General features: G+C 30.9%; 1 protein-coding gene across 1 annotated transcript in view; it reads left to right on the forward strand.

Moving 5' to 3' along the window:
• Swip-1 (EF-hand domain-containing protein D2 homolog Swip-1) overlaps nucleotides 1-25,651 on the forward strand; it is a 298,599-nt gene that overhangs the window by 255,954 nt on the left and 16,994 nt on the right. The window contains exon 2 of the mRNA XM_075353671.1: nucleotides 18,366-18,513. Coding sequence (XP_075209786.1) covers nucleotides 18,366-18,513 — 148 coding nt within the window. The remainder of the gene's footprint in view (nucleotides 1-18,365; nucleotides 18,514-25,651) is intronic.

The raw sequence follows: 25,651 nt of genomic DNA on the forward strand, positions 1-25,651 counted from the left end.
AATAATACGTAAAGCATACAACTCTTCACTAATTTTTTTAATATTTTCCTTTTTAAATAACTTCACTGAATGGAATTCCAACTTCACACGATCTTTTCCTTGTTAAAACTTTTAACATAATAAACAGAATTTTTCAACAAATTTAACAGAATGGTTGTTGTTTCATTTGAGTCATGATATGTTGAAATAATGCTAAGATAGGTTGTGTTTACTACATACTTTATTTTTATGAGATCTGTTTAAAAGATCTGAACTTGATATGCCTAAAACCATGTAATCAGATTTCTCATAACCTTCTTGAAGACTCCTTAACTCGTACAGTTAAAATAATTTTCTGGATATGTAAAATACATCGTTAGTAAAAAGAATTCAACCAAAGAGTCTGATTCTTTCAAATCAGTTAACAAAATATCTGATCATCGGCAGTTAATAAAATACAGACATGATTATCGTGGATTTTTTAATCCATGTTACACTAGTTATAACAAAATAAAATTCTAGAAAATATTGGTACTAGGCTATAGTAGTTATAACTAAATAATATTTATTTATTTTTACAACAAGAAGTTGACATTCTATGTAATGATTACTGATGGATGATAATGAATTTCGTACCGATTGGAAAAAAATACCGTGCCTGACCGAGACTTGAATCCGGAATTTTGAGATGAATTTCCGGACACTATTATTCTGCCACAGAGATCGGCTGATATGATAGCACTTCCATTCTTCAATGCACAAAACGGGGACTGCAGTCCTATCTTTAAAATGACCACTAGCAGGAAAAAATTCTTAAATTGTAGCTCTGTTCCTACTATCTTAGCTACCATACTCGCATTACGCTTGGGTGGGTATTATGCATACCCAGTAACAAAAACATTTCATATTTTTTCTAACCATCTATAATAAAATCATTGTTTCTATATAAAAATAAATATCTTACGGTTTTATATTGCATTAATCATTAAGAGTTTACTTATAAAATGGAAATACAGTAGCCTATTCGAATTTGTTTCAGGAAAAGTGACGGCTCGCGTATAGGCACTTTGGAACTGCAGCACCCCCTATTTCCGCTTGATATTATCGATAACATTTAATATAATGAGTCCGTTTTTTCTTTAATTCTTTCTTTATACTTGTACAATATATAATCCTTAAGCTTAATGTCAGTAGCCATCCCCCAGTTTATGAAAAAGCTACAAAAATCTTTGTATGGAACTTTAAAACTGTGCGCTTCACAGTTCCAGTGGTGTGGTGTTTGGCTGTTGTGCGCATGCGCACATAGGAACTGCACTCGAAGCTGCAACGGAGAGAGAGAGAGAGAGAGAGCAATGTCGCTCCTGCAGTGCCAACCCTGGTGTGCTGGTGGAAAGTAGTTTTTTTTTTACTCCGTGTATGTTGGGCTTAAAAACCGTGTACCATGTTCTTGAATGTGGTAGAATGTAGAATTAGATTATTATTTTGCTTTCAGCAATTCTATTTGATTCATTTTTTTCGGTTCTTTTATTTAACCGTGGCCTTGAAAAGGCCCAGAAAAAAATGTTATGGAGCAACATCCCCACTAATTTTAGCTAAGAGTCGCCACTGTTCAGGAAGTTATTAAAATAATCTCTTGATTTTATATTTCATTATTAAAATAAAATTGATTAATAGTTTAATAATAAATTTATTTATTTATTTTTAATTATGTTTTTTTTTTTTGTCTTAAGTCATTTGACTGTCTTGATGCAGCTCTCCAAGATTCCCTATCTAGTGCTAGTCGTTTCATTTCGGTATACCCTCTACATCCTACATCCCTAACAATTTGTTTTAGCCTGCCTACACAATTTTTTCATTCTACCTGTCTCTCCAACATTAAAGCGACTATTCCAGGATGCCCTAATTAATATGTGGCTTCTTTTAGCTATATTTTTCCAAATGCTTCTTTCTTCATCTATTTGCCGCAACACCTTTTCATTTGTCACTTTATCCACCCATTTGATTTTTAACATTCTCCTGTAGCACCGTATTTCAAAAGCTTCTAATCTTTTCTTCTCAGATACTCCGATCGTCCAAGTTTCACTTCCATATAAAGCGACGCTCCAAACGTATACTTTCAAAACTCTTTTCCTGACATTTAAATTAATTTTTGATCTAAACAAATTATATTTCTGACTGAAGACTCGTTTCGCCTGTGCTATTCGGCATTTTATGTGGCTCCTGCTTTATCCATCTTTAGTAATTCTACTTCCCAAATAACAAAATTCTTCTACCTCCATAATCTTTTCTCCTCCTATTTTCACATTCAGTGGTCCATCTTTGTTATTTCTACTACATTTCATTACTTTCATTTTGTTTTTGTTTATTTTCATGCGGTAGTTCTTGCGTAGGACTTCATCCATGCCGTTCATTGTTTCTTTAGTCTCGGCTAGAATTACTATATCATCAGCAAATCGTAGCATCTTTATCTTTTCACCTTGCACTGTTACTCCGAATCTAAATTGTTCTTTAACATCATTAACTGCTAGTTCCATGTAAAGATTAAAAAGTAACGGAGATAGGGAACATCCTTGTCGGACTCCCTTTGTTATTACGGCTTCTTTCTTAAGTTCTTCAATTATTACTGTTGCTGTTTGGTTCCTGTAAATGTTAGCAATCGTTCTTCTATTTCTATATTTGAACTCTAATTTTTTTTAAATGCTGACTTTTCTTATTACGGCTTCTTTCTTAAGTTCTTCAATTATTACTGTTGCTGTTTGGTTCCAGTAAATGTTAGCAATCGTTCTTCTATTTCTATATTTGAACTCTAATTTTTTTTAAATGCTGAACATTTTATTCCATTCCACGTTATCGAATGCCTTTTCTAGGTCTATAAATGGCAAGTATGTTGGTTCGTTTTTCTGTAATCTTCCTTTCACTATTAATCTGAGACCTAAAATTACTTCCCTTGTCCCTATACTTTTCCTGAAACCAAATTGGTCTTCTCCTAACACGTCTTCCACTCTCCTCTCAATTCTTCTGTATAGAATTCTAGTTAAGATTTTTGATGTGTGACTAGTTAGCTAATTATTCTATATTCTTCACATTTATCTGCTCCTGCTTTCTTTGGTATCATGACTATAACACTTTTTTTGAAGTCTGACGGAACTTCTCCTTTTTCATAAATATTACACACCAGTTTCTATAATCTATCAATCGCTTCCTCACCTGCACAAATTATGTAATGAACTTAAATTGACCTGCTATTGCTATTAATATCTTATAAAATTATTTTATACTAATTAATGGAAGTGAGCTGTAGTGGAATTAATTTTTTTTTTTTGTTATTTTATTATTATGCGATAAAAACTAATATATTATTTATGTTAGCTTGTAATCCGTTTTGTCGTATTTAATTGCTAATTTAAAAATAAAAATTGTTCTAAATTTGAACATTCAAGTTTGGTTTAATCAGAAACTTTTATTTTTAGTAAAGATTAATCATACATAAGTTAGTTTCCGGTTTCTGTTATCTGCAACGTCATAATCCACGGTCTGGAAATGAGTTTTGTTAGATTTCATAACTAAACTATTGTAGATAAAAGTCGATCTGAATCACACATTCAGTTTAAAAAATGGCATTACTATTATCATAAACCACAAACATCCGATTTCAGACTTTTTTGAAGAAGTGAAAAATGAACTGATTTTTCTGATAGTTTTTTCACTAATCCTCTTAAGTTATTGCATTTTAAATTGTCAACACATTGAATAAATCCTGTAAATAACACCCTTTTTTTATCACGAAATAGATTATAAAATTCTATTTCTGTGCTGTAAAGTGAATATTTCATAGAAAATAAAAACTCAAACCGTGTAATAGATAAATTCTTGTTAAGGATTTTACATTTTTCCACCCGTGTTTCATCGTTAAAATATTTTAATTTTCAGATCCATTTTAGGGAATAGAAGAAAGTTAAAACTAATCATCAATCACTAGAAAAAAGCGCAGCAGAAATATTATATCGTTTATTTTTCATTACACATGATTTCGTTAAATGTTTTTGTCAATATTTAACTAAATAACGTTCATGAATTTAGCGTACTAACAACATCAAAAACTTTTACAACGAAAACCTTCAAAATCCTGAGCAATTTTAGCTATTTCTTGAGTTGTGATTTTTTTTAAAACATTTCTAACCCCAATGTTTTCTTTTTTTATCCCCAAAACAAAATATAATTTTAAATAAGTATTTATTTGTACGAGTATATTTATATATTTATTAATTTGTATCCTAGTTTATACGTACAATCATTCAATACAGAAAATCAAAAGAATTTTTCAAATCAACTTAATTACATTTAGGAAACGGTAATGAAAAGTTTCTGAAGATAAAACTTATCAGAATGACCTTAGGCTATATATGAGTTATCTATAACTATCCAGTTCTAAGCAATAATGATGACAAACTTGTAAAAATTATCTTCAGATCTCTACGTATATCTTTATGGTCTCTACATTGCGTATACCATGTAATTTTTTGTTTGTACCGAATGTGTTATTAATTTATATTTCTATAAAATGTTTAATTTTTATTAAAAACTGCTGTATTTAATTTTCTAAATATTATATCGTGCCCTAAATGAATTTCTATATTGTATATTACCAAAAATGTCATCAATTATAATTTTATTTACGGGTATTTAAATACTGTTATAGTACTATTGTATTTAATAACATTATAAAATATAATGTTATAATACTACTGCGGTATTTTAGGATGAGCCCGTTGTTAAGGCTTCTTTTTTTAAATAGAAGTTACCAATAAATAAAATGGAGCCGTGAACTACACACATATAAATTAATGTTGAGTTAAAGAGTTAAAGAACTTAATTTGATACATATCAACTAAAAATCTTTGTAATATTTTAAAGAAAATAAATAATTTTAGAACGTTAAAAGAGAGAAAAAAGTATTTTTTATGTAGCTTTAAATTATACTATCAAGATATTAAAATTTAAAAAAACAATGCATCTCGTTTTCGCTGTTTGGGAGGGGGAGGCATGACAGTGATTGTTTTGTCAATGCTGGGCGGAGTGCGGAAGGGGAGTGCTCATCCCTGTTCCCGGTTGTGAAGCCTGGTTGAGGATGAGCTGCTATGAGCTTGCTCTCTGCCGAAGTCTTGTACGGCCCAGTGTGAATCAATCACAGGGATTGTCCCATGGGTAAGATAACGCGTGTGCTCGGGAATGTCTATCGTGGGTCAGGCAGTACCTGACTCTCCGGTCTGGGTTAAATCTGTAGGGGGCGGCTGACTAGGGTAACTCAGGCAAACCCACGGGGTTGGTCTAGTGGTGAACGCGTCTTCACAAATCAGCTGATTTGGAAGTCGAACGTTCCAGCGTTCAAGTCCTAGTAAAGTTGGTTATTTTTACGCGGATTTGAATACTAGATCGTGGATACCGGTGTTCTTTGATGGTTGGATTTCAATTAACCGCACATCTCAGGAATGGTCGAACTGAGAATGTACAAGACTACACTTCATTTACACCCATACATATCATCCTCTGAAGTATTATCTGAACGGTTAAACCTCAGTATTACCTGAGGTTAAACAGGAAAAAGAAAGAAAGGGTAACCCAGGCAGGATCAATGATCCGGGGCACGCCCAACAATCTCTTCGCTTGCACATTGTGACATTATGATGGTGAATATATTGGTTATGGAGACTTTAACATCCACATAAATACTCTCGTCTTGGAGAACCTGTTTCTTCGGAAGTAAAGAGGAGAAAAAGTGTAGAGTTCAGTGATAAGAAAGCGTGCAGAGTTTTGGAAAAAGAGGATCAAGTTTCGACCGAAGAGTGGCAAACCGATTTTTAAATATTTAATAATCAAGAAGAAAGAAGGTGATTTTTCGACGATTAGCCCTTTCGTGATATCTCGAGTCATCACGGAAGCTGAAGAAGTGGAAACAAGAATGACTGCGATAGGATTATTTGTTGAGACTATCAACGACATACAGTCGTCACGGCTACTCAAAACAAAGAAGTTGGGACTCTCTGACATTGACGTTGTCCCACACAGTACTTTAAATAACTTCAAAAGTATTATTGTGTGCAGGGACTTGTTAAACTGCACAAAGAAAGAATTTTAGAAGAGTTTCATCAACAAAACGTTGTTGTTCGTCGAAGATTGAACACTCAGCGTCACATGTCCTAAATTTCAACCGACCCAAGTGTCGGAGAAGGTAAACGCTGGTTTTCATCGATTAGATGTTCGTTCATTCATCCCAACTCCGTTACGGTGTTTTGGATGCCAGGAATTTGGATACACAGCACCGCCACGTACAAGAAAACAAATCTGTGGGTGTGTTGAGTCATTGCACCCTGATGACTCGTGTGCAGGGAGATCCACATCTGTTTGTGTCTACTGCCATGGAAAACATTCAGAAAGATTGCGAGACTGTCCAGTTTACAAGAAGTAGCAATTCAGGAAGTGAAGACTGTACAGAAGAAGGGCAACTACTACGATGCAAAGAAAATTATGGCTAGCAGATCGTCGAAGACTTCGTCTTATGCACAGGTTGCTGCTGCAGCTCCTGACAGCTTCCTTTAAAGCAGGAGTCGTAATATCTGAATTGGCACCAGCATTAGTCAAGATGATCGAACGCATCATTAACGAGAAATTGAAAACTAAACCAGTTAACGAAACGAATCGTACACCGTTGCAGAAGGTATTGGATGTTATTAAAACCAAGATTTCTTCTTCACCAAGGATTGGGCCCTTTGACCAGTTCTAACGTGAAGCCAAATGAACTGAAAGCTCAGAGAAAATTTGAGTCAAATACAACGCAAATCAAAGTTCAGATCGAGAAAATCCCCATTCAGGGACCTGAGAACCCGGAAGTAAAGATCTTAGAAAAAAAAATTCGTAACACCATCAATGGAGCCTCCGAAACTATGGATGCTTTTAAACGAGTGGGCGAGCACTTCTGCTCCCCACATACTGTACTCTCATTGCTGACCGCAACATCGGAGCCGGTATCATCTGATGCAGGCAGCGGGAGGAGATCCTCCATGATTTACAGCGTAAGTTCAGAATAATCCATCTTCGAGGCCTCAGACATCCTGGAGTTCAACATTAAGGCCTTCACAAAGATGAAAAAAAGAAAGAATAAAAGATGGCCCAAGGGTAAACCTAGGCGATACAATTTAAGAAGAAATTACATAGTTTATATGCGGTTATAAAATTATTTGTGATTGATGTAATTATGTTACGTGATTTTATTTTGACAACATTTCGTTAGAAAACGGTTAAGTGTTTTTTAACGTTTTGAAGTGGTTTTTAATTCATTTTAAGCGTTTTTAAATGTCAAGGGCCCTTCATACCTTACCATCTTGTGTTTTCGGGGGGGGGGGGTTACTATCCTTGGACAAGTCTATTTCTGTATGATAAGACTAGTCTTTAGACTATATATGCCGCTAGAGTTTTTATGGAAAGGAAACAAATTTTTTTTTCTTTCTTAGTAGTCGATGTCCCTAGAAAAAAAATTAATTATAAAATTGATTTTAGATCTTTCGAAGATTATATAAAATAATAAAATATCTATTTTAAATTTTATTAAGGTAGGAGTTAATAAAATTAAATGTGAAGAGAATAATTGTAAAAGAAATTATATTGTTATGACAAACACTAGTTAAAACATAACATTTTTAAGAATATTTAGGAGCACGTACTAGTAAATACAATAAACAAAAATCTTATTATGCAGATAAGATTAGAGATAATAAACACAACTTATCTAGTACATTTAAGTATTACAAATAAATTACAACAAATTTAAATCCCTTACTCTTGTAATAATGCACAATAAAAAAACGGAAATATAAATATTAATGAACGAATATAATTTTAACACAATGAATTGATAAGGAAAATGTTGCATTATTTAATTTAAGTTACAAATTTTTATTTAATGTACAAAAAAATTATGTCGTTATCCCGAGAGATTGTAACAACCTCAGAATAGTTCATTATATATCAGTGACTAGATACTAAACACCTCTGAATTATTTAAACATTTTAAACATATTTTTAATTAAATCATACGCGCGCGCTCTCTCACACACACATACAAATAACTTTATATATATACTCGTACACACACTATAAAAAGGTACAGTATTTTATCTATGTGTAGACCACTTATGAAACTAGCTGTGAAAAAATACAATTAAATGCTTCCTATTTTGGTTAGGGTTTTCAAACCCTGAAGTTTCTTACGTTAAAATTGTTATTTTTCAGGTCCCTTTAAAATTATGTACTTTTACTTTTTCTTCCTTGGTTGCTTATAATATGATGATCTTACGTATACTGGAAAAAGATATTTACGAGAAAAGAGATTTGTCAAATTTATTTTTTGTGTTTTTAACTGTTGAAAAATTACTTTAACGCTTCCAATACGTCTTTAACCTTCAGTATGTAAAACGTTTTTGATAAAGAAGAAATTTCTTCGGAAGTATTAAACATCAAAGAAAAAAAATTCTGATGTGGATATCACATGACTTCCTTGTACGCGTATTAAGTTACATATACAATTTTTTTTTTTATAATTAAAAGTACATAAAATTTTATTGCATTAATAAATTCTGATATTTTTTATTTTTTTATTGTTATTATTGAATTATTATTTATCATAATTTTTTTTACAATCAGCGGTTAATAATTATTAGTAAATCAATATATTTAAATTAAAAAAAAAAAGGAGATGAAGTTTGAGTCGAACCGATGTGCCTTCCCCTTGTAAGATGCAAATATTTTATTAATTAAAATTTCATTCGGCTATAACTCTGGAACCAATGAAAATAAGTACCACTTATAGTTGAAAAGCTCTCAATGAGGGCTTATTACTGCAGTTATGAAAAAGTCCAAAATCCAAACGTTTTTGGATTTTTGGCTTTTTTGGATACTTTTGGTTCAGTCGATTGCTGTCAAAAGGGAGAGCACAGTTAGATGTTACAACAGTTCTAAATCAAAAATTTCAACATTCTACGGCTAATCGTTTTTGAGTTACGCGAGATACATACTACGTACGTACATACAGACGTACGACGAAACTAGTCAAAATGGATTCAGGGATGGTCAAAATGGATATTTCCGTTGAAATCTGAAAACCAAAATTTTTAGCGATCACAAGACTTTTTTACTTCGCACAAGAAGTAATAAAACAGTAATGAGATGAAAATAATTAATTTTATAAATATGTACTCGTTTATTTTATTACTAGATGCATTTTTCTAAATTATTTAACTAACAACTCTTTAAGTTACTGAATTTTTGGTATTTGTGTCGTTTGACTGGGTGGCTCTGGGTACAGGTACTGTTGGAAAATTTATTTCCTATGATGACTGTACAGAATGCCTAACCTAGAGATAGGCGAGGTCGAGTTTTCTTAGTCTTCTTGATGCAATGCAACTCAAATAGTTTATTTGAAGAATTTCTGTTTGAGCATCAAAACGGACTTAGTTTGAATTGAGCATCAAAACGGACTTAGTTTGAAATTTTGTGTGTGTGTGTGTGCGCGCGCGCGCGCGAGCTGCCTTAGCGGTAATTTAACGTTTCATGTGTCTTAATTACACTAGATACATGCTGTAATTCAATAATTTATTATAAAATGACAATATCTGTGCAGAAAAACTGGACACTTCGCAAAATATCAGAAACGAGGTTACAAATAGTGTTCCAGCGTTCAAGTCCTAATAAAGTCAGTTACTTTTTACACGGATTTGAATACTATATCATGGATACCGGTTTTCTTTGGTGGTTGGGTTTCAATTAACTACAGATCTCAGGAATGGTCGATCTGAGACTGTACAAGACTACACTTCATTTACACTCATACGTATCATCCTTTGAAGTATTATCTTAAAGGTAATTAACGGAGGCTAAACAAGAAAAGAAAGAAGGATTTGAATACTAGATCGTGGATAATGGTGTTCGTCACTGTTTTTTTTTCTAACCCAAACCTCATGAGATCGGATTTACCATTCGGCATAATCCGATCTCAAGAAGGGGTTTCGCCTCTTAACATCTCAGGTGGTCTTACTGAGTCCGGCTATGCCGTTCCCACCTGATCCGCCGGGTCTAGGTCCTTTGGTGTCTTGCCTCTAATGGGGGTATGCCCCCAAGGGGGCTCCCCCATTAGAAAACCAGTCCACCGGGACTGGATTTTTTTCTTTTTTTTCCCTTCTACTTCCCCCAGAGTCACCGATCAATCATCGGCAGTGGGACACCTAAGCATCCCATCGCTCATGAACGAGGCTGCCCGCTTTTCCCTATTCTAACCATATATCACCTGTTAATTTTCATCATCGTCTACCTGCTCTTGTGATTTTTTAATATGCTGACAATCATATTCACCATGTTCCATTTCCTGGGACCATGTAGCATTACTTTACTGGTTGGGTTTCAGTTTACACTCATCTCAGGAACGGTTGAACTGAGACTCTACAAGACTACACTTCATTTACATTCGTACATATCATTCTCTGAAGTAATACATTACAGTGGTTCCGGAGGGTAAACAGAAAAAGAGAGAGAAGTGTCCAGCCTGTTTTAAACAATAAAAAAAAATTATTATAAAAGATACAATTGTAATAACATCTACTACAAACAGTTAGCTACAAAAGAAATAGTGACTTTATAAAACCCGAAAGTACCAAAAAAAATACAATAATGTTACAATTGCATAAAAGAAAATTGGTGTGCTTTATAAAATTTATAAAAAGTTATCTTCATTGCTGCATTTATAATTAGATTTTGATGAAATTTACTATAAAATTGGGACACAGATCTTAGATTGCCAACAAGATCCCTGAACACACAATTCAGCAAAAAGTATGTTTTGTCTACATTCCATAACTGTAATAGAAAAATTTAGATTTTCAAATTATATTTATTTAAGAGAACATCATCTCTTTTTCTTGGCATCGATAACTTTCACCTTAATTTTCTCCATTTGTTCTCTTCGCTGTGCTTTTAATTGGATTTTTGAACTTAGTACGCAACAATTCGTAATTTTTTTAAAAATTCACACTTGTCTATAACCACTGCTATTAGTTGGCCATTACTGGTGTATGTAGTATATATAAATACTTGGTAATTTTAATAAATATTTGAGTTAAAACAGGATATTCATAACAAAAAGTATAAAAATATTCAACAAAAGTTAAAAATTTAGAAGTACACAAGTTATATAGTGAAACCAGGAATACAATAATTCGTCAAAAGTCTGGCTAAATACTATTCAAAAACCGTTTCTGCAGGCCTGTCTGCCTTCTACAACATCGTATACATCACCATAATATATTGCGAAGGGTCCAAAATTACTGGATAGATATTGTAATTTTCGATGAAATAACTGAATTGCATACCGCGTATGTTGAATACTTTGAAAAGTGTCTAGAAATTTCACTAAATGCTAAATTAATGCAGTTGGTTTGTTAATAAAAGAATCGAAAATCGCTGTATTTGGTGTAAAGTTAGTTTGAAATATACGTTAAAAAATAGATATGATCGAATTTAGAGCCTTTTTTTTAGTAAGGAATAGATTTGTAATTAGTTTGGAGGTTGCCTTTTAAATTTTTACAAACGATCTAGATAGTGATATGGAGTTGTCACATTAATATTTTTTTTAAATTTGACTTCTTTTATTTTTACAACAATGGCAGTTCAGAAATCTGCCGATTAGTTTGTTTACCGTTAGCGTTTAATAAAAGCAATTTTCTAAAAAAAAAAATGGAAATTTCACGTGAAGGTTTTCATTGGATGATTTTTTTACGATTTTTTTAACGGCCTAACTCAACAATAATGCCTTGAATCACTTCCTTCAACTATTGGTAATTAATCATCATCAGAAAAGACAATTTGCAATTGTTTCCAGAATTTCGTCCTGGTCGTGCGTCTGTCAGCGATGAATTTTGTGAAAGCTGACCAAAATCGGGTGTTGTTCCAAAAAACATCGATGCTTTACGCAACATGATTGAAAAGGATCGACATGTGACTTACCGTAAGATAGAGATATCCATAGGCATATCAAAGAATACAAGTACATTCGATTTTGCATGAATATTTAGCTGTGAAAAAGATCTGTTCCTGATGGATTCCGCATAATTTGACCGAAGCTCAAAAACAGGTTCGTGTCAATCGGTGTAAGGAAATGCTCAAAAGATTCGGCTGAGGAAATATAAAATCCGTACAAAACATCGTAACAGGAGAAAAAACTTAGAAATATTCGCACGAGCCGGAAAGTAACCAACAATCAACTGTTTCGGTGTTCCAAGATGAACCGAATCCAACAAAAGTGGTTCGTTCGCGAACCACTTCTAAGAAAATGATCGTTTGTTTTTTCGGTTATACTGGAAATATAGCAACTATCGCTTTATTGGATCGAAGAACGGTTGATGCTGAACGGTATACAACAATTTGTTTGCCAGAAGTTATCAATGAAATCAGGAAAAACTGAAAATATCGCATCATCCTGCCTCATGACAGTGCCGTTCTAACACAGCACGTCAAACAATCGATTATTTGAGGGAGAAAAACATTAAATTAATATCTCATTGCCTCTATTCACTTGATTTATCGCATAATGACTTATTTTTATTTCTGGATGTCAAAAAATGCGTGGACAACGATTTTCATCACCTCAAGAAGCTGTTGAATCCTTTCAAAACCATATTTTTGACGTACCAACTTCAGAGTGGAATAAATGTTTCGAGAATTGGTTTGAACGCACGCAAAAGTGTATCTTAAAAGCGAATGTTTTTGAGAAACAATAAAACGATTTGCACCAAAAAATTCTTTTTCTTCGTTGTTTTTGTCAAAACATACAAGGCGGCCCATGTAATTAACTTAATAACCGATTTTATTGATAAATATTTTTTTAGCTGCGTATTTTTTATGAGTAATTGTTGTTTGGTTAATAAAAAAGGTTTAATTTTATTATTTTCTTCGTTTATTTTGTTATGTGTCTTTAATTTTTGTAGTCTGAACATTACATGAATATAGAACAATGATGTAAGTTATTTAGTGTAAGTTGTCATTTTTGTTTTTATTCCGTGTGCGTACACGCGGCTTGTTTTGATTTAGAAAATAAGAAAATAATATTTATTATTTGGCAGGATATTATTTAGTTAATTATGTATTTCTATAATCGTTCTTGTTTTCCCTTGTTCAGTATACATAATTATATTGTACCATCAATGATTAGAACAGTGTTAAATTGTACCTACACGTACTAGCCTTAAATTGACGCCTGAGGTCATCACTTTTTCCCATCCACTTTTACTTAATCCTTTCACTATTAGTTTGAACTTCCTTACTATTATTATAGTTAACTCATTTTAAAAGAATATAACATAGCAGTAATGAGTGCCCTGACCACCTTATTGCCTGCTTTCTCTAATGTTAAGAGCTTCCCTCGCCAGCTAATAAGCGATAGCATAACAGGTGCATTCCTCTCGTTCTACACTGTGGTATTCGCTCTTGAGAATTTTAAAAAGATACTACTTTTAAATGTAATTAACTACTTCTTTTCGCCAATTATATTGATATAAATATTTTTTACCACGCCGTGTTGTGTTTTTTCCCTTTCGTGTTTTATTTACATTATAAATGCGAGTTCTTGCCTCCCTCAACTTGTTTATAAGTTACTCTCACTTAATCATGTTTAGTACGTTCTCTCATTATATTATTTTAAAGGTCAAATAAAATGAACTTGATTATTCCGATCACATACCTTATACATTTTACATTTACTTTTTTTTTTACTCATAAATAATTCTACATATTGATTATAGAAATCTTCTCAAAGAATTTCTAAATAATACTAATCAAATATCTTTTTTTTTAATCATCGCTCTTAACAAACCATTATAAAAATACTAAAAAGTTTATTAAAATAATTTTCCTCTGATCGATTTCCTTGTTGTAGTTGTACCAGAGCTGTCCTTTATATGTTAATTTCGAATAAGAATTAGTGTTTTATTTATTTATCAACTACATACGTTACAAAATTCACGTTTTACATTAAAAAGAAATTGGATTATTAAAATTTACCAAATATATATAATCTTTTATACAGTCAGTCTATTATTAAAATTGTCAACGTGTTTAATGGTCAGGATAGAATGTTAAAGTTATTTTTATTTTAAAGGAAAATAAAAAGAAGAAATCCATTCATACAATGTTCCGGTACGTATTTACCGAACTTCATGAACTGTTTCAGGGCACCAAAATGAGAAAAAACGTTCATGTCGACATATGCCCGATTTTGCTTTGTTTTCCCTCTGGACGCTATTTTGTGATTTTCAGCAAAGAGATTATTTCTCAAGAACAGGTAAACCTACTTTAATTAAATTTGACAAATCTACGATTAGTGTTGTATTGTACAAAATAAAAAAAAATTTGGAAACCTCACTTTTAATAATTTCAAAATGGCGACCATGTAATCTTTTAATGTTCAATAGCTTTATAATTATTTTTTGATAAAATTTTTACTTATTACAAATATTTTTAATTTTAAGCATTTTATTTTTAACAAAATGATACCTCATTTGTAGGAATCCATTGACAAACAGTCGAATTATTGCAAACAATTAACCCGGCAGTACGCTTACGCGCTGTAATGCAAGCTGGTAATTTTTTGTCTGTTTTTATTTCCTCCAAAAAATGTAATAAAAACTATTAATAATAAATAATAATAATAGTATATTAATGAAAATTTTGAGCTTGCATTATAGTGCGCAAGCGTACTACCGGGTTAATTTTCTACAGTAATTCGATTTTTTGTCAACGAATTTTTACAAATGAGGTGTCATTTTGTTCAAAATAAAATGCTTGATAAATTTTTTAATAAGTAAAAATTTAATTAAAAAAAATTGCAAAGATATTGTTGAAGATTAAAAAATTAAGATGGCCGCCATTTGAAATTTTTGAAGGTAATGTTTTCAAAATTCTTTATTTTGTAGAATAAGGACCTAGAGATTTGCCAACTTTAATTAAAGCAGGTTTACCCGTTCCTGAGAAATAATTTTTTTGTTGAAAATCACAAAATGGGTTAAGAAGGAAAACAAAGAAAAATAGGACTTAATCAATATGATTTTTTTTGCTCTCATTTTGGTGACCTGAAACGGTACCAGAAGTTCAGGGAATACTCTGTATATACTCGTGTGTGTGTGTGTGTGTGTGTGTGTGTGTGTGTGTGTGTGTGTGTGTGCGCGCGCGCGTGTGTATATGCATTTTTTAATAAAATCCTACAACAGAGCTAATCCAAACAAAGGAAGGCAAACTAATTAGGGATAAATTTATCAATATTTATATTCATAATATTAATGCTAAGATCATTTAGCATTATTTTGTATTATTTTATATTGTTAAAAAATAGTATTAAAACATAACAGGTAAAATAATATTCATTTTACTCCAATTTATACAATATACTAAGAATAAAATTGTACAATAATATAAATATTATTTACATCATCCTCATTCTGGTGGTATCTTCTTGATATTACTAAATCTAGAATGTTGAACTTTTTAATGCATTGGTGCGTTAAAATGTTTGTTATGTTGAATTTCTTTTTTTAATCTTTCATCGTTCTCTAAGATAATAATAAGTTTTAATTTTAATTGATCTCAATGTTTTAACAATTAAGTTTTTCTTTGAAAGAATTTTTATTTATTTATTTTAAAAATAACAAATATAAAAATGCACTGAAAAGTAAAAAATAAATTATATAAATATCTAATAAATAACCAATAAATAGATGTAATAATCATTAAATTTTAAAATTAAAAGTAATGAAAATATTTAGTTAAATAAAAGCGTGGCGCAGTTTTTATAATTTATTTAAAACAACACAACATTTATTTTTACAACAATTAATCTTCATTTTCATATTCAACAACGACGCGAGGAGGCGGAAAGGTCTGCTGGAACCTCTCCAGTTGAGACTGACTAGCTACAAGTAACAATCTGGGAAAATGCACCCACTCTCTTTCTTGTACGTGTTCTCACATAGTTAAAAGTTTATCTTCAAATTATGCTTGTAATCTAAGCGCCAAATTGAATGCACTCTTTCCACTAAAAGTTTCATTTTAATTAATTATGCATTTTTATGTAATGAATTCATAATTATGATTACAATTATAATAATCAAATTCATACAATTTTCATATCAAATTCCGACACCGTAGTGCTGTATTGTCATACCAAATTTCATTGATTTTCATACGATAGATCAAAAGATATAGCAATTGTAAGATTTGGTTAAAACTAAAACAAGTTAAAAATAAAAGCTTATACTAATAATTTTAATTTTTATATTCTCTTTTTAGAAATATTATATAAAGAGGCTCATACCTGCGTACAGGTTATCCTTTGTAGGTATTATGTTTCCTAACTATATATTGTAATTTTTTTGTCATATTTTGAACAAGGGAAAAACAAAAAAGATATTTGCTTGATCGGGATTCAAACTTGGAACCTTGTTTGTGGATACAAGACTGAGTCGTTACCATTAAACCACAGAGATTGGTTCTTGATTACGTAAAAATATTTATTACTTTCCTGGCATCATAGTCTAGTAAAGTTATGATGCAAGAAGGAAAGTATGATAATCAGTCAAAAAATGGGGTAAGTGTTTGTTACATTTCTCAAAGTTTCATGATCCAGGGATCCCAACAAATTTAAAAAAAGTGGAGGGGGTAATGTTCATATGTACGTATGTATGTGTGTTGGTGTGTTTGATATTTAATAACTTTTGACTGACTATACCGATTTTCATGAAATTTGGTAGAGACTTGTGTATATGGGATAATTTGTTTGGTAAAATTTTGGGATCAATATCTCCAGGGGGTGGAATAGATAGTGTTTTGATGTTAATTTTCTCAAAATTTAGCAAAAATAATCCTGTTTTATATTAAGTTAAGTAAATGTGTACGTGTTTATCTTAACTTTTAAAAAAGATTTTGCCCCAAGATTCGGAAAAAGCTATCTTATTTATTGCACATTTTTTAATTGAATATTTTTTTATGTCTTCTTAGGTATAGTAGTAATGCAAGTGACAAAAAAAATACTTGCAGCTTGCAAGTATGACAATATTACAGGATAAGGTGACAATATTACAAATGGGAGAGCTGGTCAAAATTTAAAATATTGATTTTTTTTAATTTTTAAAAATTTGTTTGGTTTATTTAAACATATAATGATGATAATTTTACAATAAAACTTCATCATAAATTCCCTCACCCCAAAAAAGAAATCTTAGGTAACATTCTTCATTTTTTCATCATAGGTATTATTTTATATAATAAATAACCAGTACCAGAAAAGTATTACTACTCTCTCTCTCTCTCTCTCTCTCTCTCTCTCTCTCTCTCTCTCTCTCTCTCTCTCTCTCTCTCTCTCTCTCTCTCTCTCTCTCTCTCTCTCTCAAATATATATAGATTTGGTATTTCCACATTATCATGGATAGAACTATTTGATTTAGTTAGTTAATTATGAAAAATTCAATTTTTGTAATGTTCTGTGTACAAATTATTTTTATTAATCTAATTCACAAATATAATTCTTTTTAATGAGTAAAAAAGATAATTTTGTTAATACAAATAGATTTTGCTACCCTGATTACTAAAATCATTTGTATACAATTTATGTGTTAGAATTCATTTTTTTATAAAAATTCAATATAGAAAAATATTTAACATATTAAATTTGAAATAAGTTTTATTTAAAACATTTAATTTGACTAAATAATTATCGTGAGCATAATAAAAATTCTTAAAAATTATATTTTGTTTCTGCTTGATGTTAATTTCTGATATTGCAATATTGATAAATAGCTGATATTGCAATATCAGCTATTTATCAAAATGTTGTTTCTGTAAGCAGGTGTCAGTAGTACATCTTGGTGGATGCATACCTATGGACTTCTTTTCATAACAGCTGAACATTATTCGAAAGATGAGTGATTAATAAAATAAGGTCTTTAGTTACCTAGAGCAATACGGACTACTAAACCTCAATCAATTGTCACAGTGAACGTTTTGTCATTATCATCACTTTATATTAGCTGACTGGAGACTGTGATATCAACTACTGGTCATACATCCTAGCCATGTACTCCAGAAATTCATAATCAGGGTACTGATTTGGCTCAGGAGACTGAAAGTACAACTAATGTATGAGTGAATACTCATACATTAATCAAGAAATTTTTTTTCTTTTAACAGCCATAGTTATATATATCAGTCATCAATTATTTCATTATCTACATAAAAAAAACTGATGGAATTATTTTCATTTCATTGTGAATTAATATTTATTTAATTTATGATTTCAGGTATGATGAAGGACATGATGGTTTCTTGGATTTAGGCGAGGTCAAAAGAATGATGGAAAAATTAGGAGCTCCTCAAACACATCTTGGACTGAAAGCAATGATTAAAGAAGTGGATGAAGATGATGATAATAAAATAAGTTTTAGAGAGGTTTGTTTTTTTTTTTTGTTAAATAATTGTGTTTTTTCATTGTCATGTTTATAATTATTATTGATTATGTGTTAAATAAAAATAATTACATTTAGCATGGCTAGCCACGTGTTATTAGTAGTGAACTGTCTGGCTAAGAATTTACTGAATTCTTTTGGATTAAATTTTTCAAACATTGCACTGTTGGTAAGGTTGAGTTTTATTTTAATATTATAACTTCTTTTGTATTATTAAACACTAGAAACTGAGCAATTAGGGTAGTTATTTACTAAACAATAGTGTTTGTAAATGTACCTTTTAAATCTACATCTCGTTAAAACATTTTTTATCTTTTGAATATAAACATGTGATAAAATACTGATTTTCCCTTTTAAAATGTTATTGTCAAAGTATACCATTCAGTAAAAACAATGAAAGAAGGTTATCAGGCTTATTTGCTCGACAATTTCCTGGTTTTTTTCTTTTACTCCTAATCTGCAGTTCATTGGCTATTCTTGTAAAAAAAAAGCTGTTTATATACACAAAAAAGAGCTATTTAGAACTCAGGTAGTTTTATGAATTGTTTTTATTGACTAGTTTTATGATTCTTTATCTGTATGACTAGATATAACAGTAGATAATTAAACAGATTTTTTTTTATCTACCTAAACCAGGAAGATACTACCTAACCAGATTTTGGATGGTATTTTTATTATTATGACCTTGGGCAATAACTTAATATATATTTTAATAAGATGAGATGAATGAAATATTAAATGAAGAAATGCAAAATCATTGACAGGAATCTAATCTGAAACTAACTGATTTAGAGGTCAACATGGTTACCACTATTTTGGCTGGGTGATGTATTTGAAATATCAGAACACTTGCACAGAATTTTGTGAAATAAGCTCAATCAATTTATATCAATCATTCGATAGGTTTACTAAAAATTGAACAAAATATTAGATTGTCTTTTTTTCCAATTTGAAAAATATCAAGGGGTATCAGATAAAAGCACTTTTAAAAGTGGATAATAATGATATATGTATTGTATTTATACAATACTAACTTTTTATTTTTTTCTTGTGGTAGTAATGAAGCAGAGATACAGGATATGCTTATGATATGAGTGTTATTAGCATAGGGAATATATTAGATACTAAACAACATTGAATACTATATTTCACTACCCACTACTTCTCTATATGTTAAATTGTTAGCTATTTTAAAATCAATTTCTTCTATGTTAAATGGAATTACTAATAATTTAAAATACTATCTACATTATTACTTAAAATCAAAGTTCTTTGACTTTCCATTTCATTAAGAGGAAAACTATATTAAATATTGCTGCGATCTGGTTTTTATAATTGCTTCAAGTTCTGCAAAAGGATTAATTCCTCATAAATTTTCATTAATTAGTTCCTTATTCTTGGAATTTAATTCAGTATCAACAACATTTATAATAATATTAACAACAAAATAGACAGTGTCATTATTTATTGTTGTCAACTACAATTAGTAACAGCTCTGTTTATTATTAATTATTGCTATGCACTCTCTATTATTAATTTCTATTGTAACAAAGTTTTAAGATGTTCACATACTGGTTTCCATTCTAATTATGTTGTCAAACTTCTCTTGCAGAGTTTTCCTATAGCATCTAAAAAAAGTGTTAAGTTTTGGCTGCAAAAATAATGTTTATCTAGTAATCAGATACTTTCAAAAAGATTAATTTTATGATGTTATGGTGGTAATTTAAAATTATATTACCTGACAAAACATTCATCTGTTTTATGATGTAGTTGGTTTGTTTGTTAGTTTTTGTTGAGTACGAATGTAGTAAATTATTATTTCTGTTTTGCTAATAATAGTACATTTTCACTGAATTAAAAATTCAGTGGCTGATGAATTGAATTATGATACAGAATATTGTCAAGCATGACTGAAGAAGTAATATAAAAATATTCAATAATTGGTAATAAATGCACAAATAAAAATCTTGTTTATAAACAAGAAATAAATGTTCATTAAAACATGACATATTTATGATTTCTCATAAACTGACTACAATGAAAGTACAAATTGTTTTCCTAATGTCAACATTGCAAGCTGTTCAGCTAGTGAAAAATAAGCAACACCTCCCTCCCCCACAATATTGCTCAATGAGACAATGATTATATGTATGACATGTAAATGAGGTGTAGTCTTGTACAGATTCGGGTCAACCATTCCTGAGATATTTGGTTAATTGAACCCCAACTTCCAAAGTACCCCAGTATCTACTGTCTGGTGTTCATATCCGTACAAAAGCAGCTAATGTTTACTAGGATATGAACCTCAGAATCTTCGATTTCAAAAATCAGCTGTTAAACAACTAATTTGTGACAAGTTAACAACTAGACCAACCTGGTGGGCTAACCATTAATAAAAATTATAAAAAAATGCTGTAACTATGATTGTTTACCTTTTCAAACAGTAATTCAAATTAAATTACAATGCTCATTGTATGAATTCAAGTAACATATATTTTGTTTTAATAATACATATTACATTAGTGTAAAAGTTGTAGATAAAAATTTGATATTGTGGTAACTGAAATAAAATGAATTGAAATGATACAAAATTCAATTCTTTGTGCATAAATATTTTAACTCTTATTTTCATAATACTGTCGTATTTAAAACAGTATTGATAAGTATACTACATTTGTAAAATTTAAAAAAAAATATTAGTTTTTGTAAATTATTTTTCTTTGGAATTTTTTCATGATTACATTCAGTATTGAAAATGATGTAAAACTACTCACTCTCTCTCTCTCTCTCTCTCTCTCTCTCTCTCTCTCTCTCTCTCTCTCGATCTCTCTCTCTCTCTATCTATCTCTCTCTTTCTTTCTTTCTGTAATAATAGAGAGTTCCATTACAGTATCATATATGAAAATAGACTACATAAAAAGAATAAAATTGAATTTAATAAATACACTAGAAAATAAATTGCTGTATTATTTTCTCTATTATTTTCTGTATTATTTTTTTTTTAATTTTAAATTTTTTTTGAGGTTGGTGCTAAATTTATAACAAGTGAGTATCAACTACTTCTTAACCCTTAATTTGAGACAAACTTCAAAAGGTCTAAATTTAAAGAAGAATTAAAATATCTTTTCCTTAAGATTATAGACATTGGCTACACAGTCATTAACCCTTATCCCAAACAAAAAAGAAAATCTTTCAACCCTGATAAAAAATTGGCAACCTAGTTAAAAAACCAGTTTTGTCAAACAAGTCAAATCTGTAAACAGAATTATTATTATTATTATAGATCATGAGATCCCCAAATAATACAAGATGGCAAGGGTGTATAGGACCCTTGCCACCTAAAAATACACATTAATTTCTAAATAAATGTTTTCACATCATCAAAATGGATAAACCGCAATTATTTAAAAAATATCCTTAAAAGTAATTTTGTTAGAATTTAATAATTTACAAACAGTACAAAGCATCAAAATTTGTTGTCTGTAATAAACTTATCACATACATTTATCACCTAGGTTTTCCCGTAGGCCATACTTTTTTACTTCTTTCCTCTATCCTCCCGATGGCTTCCACCTCTGATAACAAGGTGTCCGAGTCCTCAGAGATGGGATTTTCATCCATCTCTAATGCTAGGGAAGATGTTTTGTGGTGGCATCAGATGTTACAAACCCAGATGGAGCGGTGAGCATTGCATCAGAGTCTAGACTTGATGGACACCCTGCTAGAATTTTTGGGGTGGCTAACGTGTTTTTTTCTCTCTTTTAGAATTCTATTTGCTTTCAGGGGCTCCTTTGCTACTTCGGTTACCTCCTGTCCACTTTGCAGGTTGTGAAACCAAGAAGCACAACCACGACCAGCTTGGACAACTCAGGCTACCAATCCCCTACTCCACAGGGAACTACTGAGCAATACCATTGTCCCATTGGTCGACATAAGTGAAAGTACATGAAAGTACCATGTCGTTGCCTGGACCTGTGGATGTAACTGCATGGTCTTGGGGGTCAATTTTTTTTAAATTGGTTTTAAGAGAGTTTCTTTTGTTTTGAAAGTTTAAAAAATTTTCATGATTGTTCTTATTTTATTAATTTAAAAAAAATTATACATATATAAGGCTTAAAAAAACACAAAAATACTGTTTGCAAGAAATATCAAGCTGAGAAACCTTTATTTTGATAAAAATAAGAAAAGTAAAGTAAAGATATGACTAACAAAATTACCAAGTGCTAACTAAAACTATCTGAAATTTAGAAATGTATGTTATTTATAACTTAAGTTTTCTAAAATCTTTTCTTGAATTGTGAAAAGAACTTGGATGATACCAAGTTTTGTATCACTATATGTTAGTGATATTCATACAACACATAGGAGGATTCATACCTGAATATGTATCCTAATATGTTTTGTATAATTATGTGTTTTTTAACAATCCAATACTAATTATGATAACAAAAAAAAGGTATTTCTGTAAATAGTAGATGTTCATTTTGTAATGAATTTAACAACTCTGTGTATATATTATATTATATATATCTATATATATATATCTATATCTATATATATATATATATATATATATATATATATATATATATATACACCACACTCGCACAACAAAACTGAGTTAATAAAGTAAACATTAAACCAAAGTTGAAAATGGGATTATAGATTCTAATTGAATGTGAAAATTTTTTCCAATGTCAAATATAATCTTATTGTATTAAGAACATTATAAGCACTGTTTACAGGAATACTGGACATCATTGATTGATAATTGCCGTGGAAATAATTTTGTGTTGGTAGTTTTAATTTTAATTTTTTGTAGAAGCTAACTTGAGAGACAACAATAGCGAATTTAGTTTAATAAAAACTAAAAGCCTATTTAAAATCAAGTATTTATGTACTAAGAAAGTGATATATAGTTGTAGGAGAAATATTAAGTTTAAAAATAAAATAAAACATGATAGAAAGGAATATCTGATGAGTATGACTACTGAGAGAAAGACAATATATTGCATTGGGAATGGATGGAGGGGAATTAAGAATTCAATTTCCAACAGGAAACTTCCCCTCCTTCTTTTCACAACTCTCTTTCTCTTTATGTATTAGAAAAATAGCACCACAATCATCTTTCAGTAACAAATCATTTGTTTATTTTTAAGGAAACAAGGAATCTTACTGTAAAATTTCATAAAAATTGGAAATTCATTTACCCATAATTGCATTTCAAATGTTCAAACAAACAAAAAAGTACCAAAAGATTAAGTTAAAAGAGGATCTTACTCTTTTCAGTCAGTAAATCATAATTTACCATTTTCTGCATAAACTGTGTAATTTGTTTTTTAAAAAATGTGAAACAAATTTCCTGTCTCCAGGATCTTTTTTGTTGGCTGCTCTCCTGGGTGGGATCAACAATCAAATATTTTCTCATCCCAGAGAAGTGTCCTTGCAACTCTAACGAGCCTTCCCACCCACCGGCAGTACTGCCGGCCTGCCGGTTCTGGATCTTTTCCTCTTTTTGCCTGCCTCAAATTGGCTGGACAGGGAGTAAATCCAACCCTGGTTATACAGTTCCAGAGTCCCTATCCAGGCAACTGGGACTCGGTCTTTTCACTTTAGTTTATTGCCTACTTCAAACATAGGATCAGGTCCGGCTATGCCATTCCTGGCTCCCATCCCAATGGCCAGGACTCGGTCTTCACTTTTTTTGAGTGATCTCAATTCCTTCTCCAATCCTGGAAGTCTTCCTCTTTCTGTTTCAAGATATCCTCCCAAGTTCTCAATCGCCCTCCATTCTTCTGTGCCTTATAGCATATACCCTATAATATTCTCTTTCCTTTGTGTGTCATCTCATTTCGGGCACTCATAAAAAGTATTTAGTGGCGAATCCAGTGCTCCACAATATCTCAATTATAAACTCTGAGCTATGGTGGAGTTTGGAAACTCTCATCTTTTGAATCTGTTCAGGTATTCACCAAACTCCCCATGGCCAGAGAGGAGCTGGGAGTCATATTACCCCACCACCCCATGCTTCCTCACCAACCATAGGCCTAAATCGGGTATCAATGTACGCGTCCAAGCCTCAGAACCTACATTATTCCAGCTCTCTTGCCACTCTTGAAGGAGCTCTGTGAGTGCAGCCTCTTTTGTCATTCCTTCATACTGTGTATACCTCTGTAGGGCCTGCTAAAGGAGGCCATTCAACGAGTAATTGAAGCACTTCCACAAGTGATGATTGAGCGAGCAATGTCAAATTTTAGAATGAGGTTAAGTGAGTGTGTGAGGAGTAATGGAAAACATTTGGATGACATAATATTAAACTAAAAAAAAATCTATGTTAGTAATTCACTATAAATTGCAAAATTGATCTTTAATTTGATATATTAAATGTTTTAATAGTACAAAACACAGTTTAATTATTATCCCTCAAAAATCGTTAGGTTTATTTGCCGAACCCTGAACAATATTATGAAAATCAGTTCATTTGGTAAAAAATGTGCTTGAACATATATGGAAAAAAACAGCTGGCTGGCATAGTATTTCTCAGCTATGCCAGTCCAGTCAAGCAATAAATTGCAGAGCTTTTTCACCTCAGTTCAATCATTAAGAGTCTGAGTTTTATTTTTATAATAAAATAATTTCATCTTTTTATTAAACAATAACAGAAATACTGGCATGATTAGAAAATCTTTTTGGTAACCACATTTTTTAATATTCTTAATAAGACTATTATGATGTTAAATATAAAATTAAAAATTTACCCTTATGACAAAAATAAAATATATAAGCACCAAAAATCAAATATAGAATATTTGCTTTCAGAAAAAGCAAATATTCTATATTTGCTCTTCAAATATAGAATATTTGAAAAGCACCAAAAAATTTTGGTTTAAAAATTTTTAAACATTTATATCATGAAGTAAAGAGGTTAAGATTTTATTGCTTTTTCAAATTTATGACCAATAGATTACCGGTGTTCTTTGGTAGTTGGGTTTCAATTAACTACACATTTCTGGAATAGTCAACCTGAGACTGTATAACATTGCAATTCATTTACATTCATACATATCATCCTCATTCAGCCTTTGAAGTAATACCTTATGATGGTTTTGAAGGCTAAAACA

Source organism: Lycorma delicatula, chromosome 1 (assembly GCF_047948215.1).
Source record: "Lycorma delicatula isolate Av1 chromosome 1, ASM4794821v1, whole genome shotgun sequence".
Taxonomy (NCBI): Eukaryota; Metazoa; Arthropoda; class Insecta; order Hemiptera; family Fulgoridae; genus Lycorma; species Lycorma delicatula.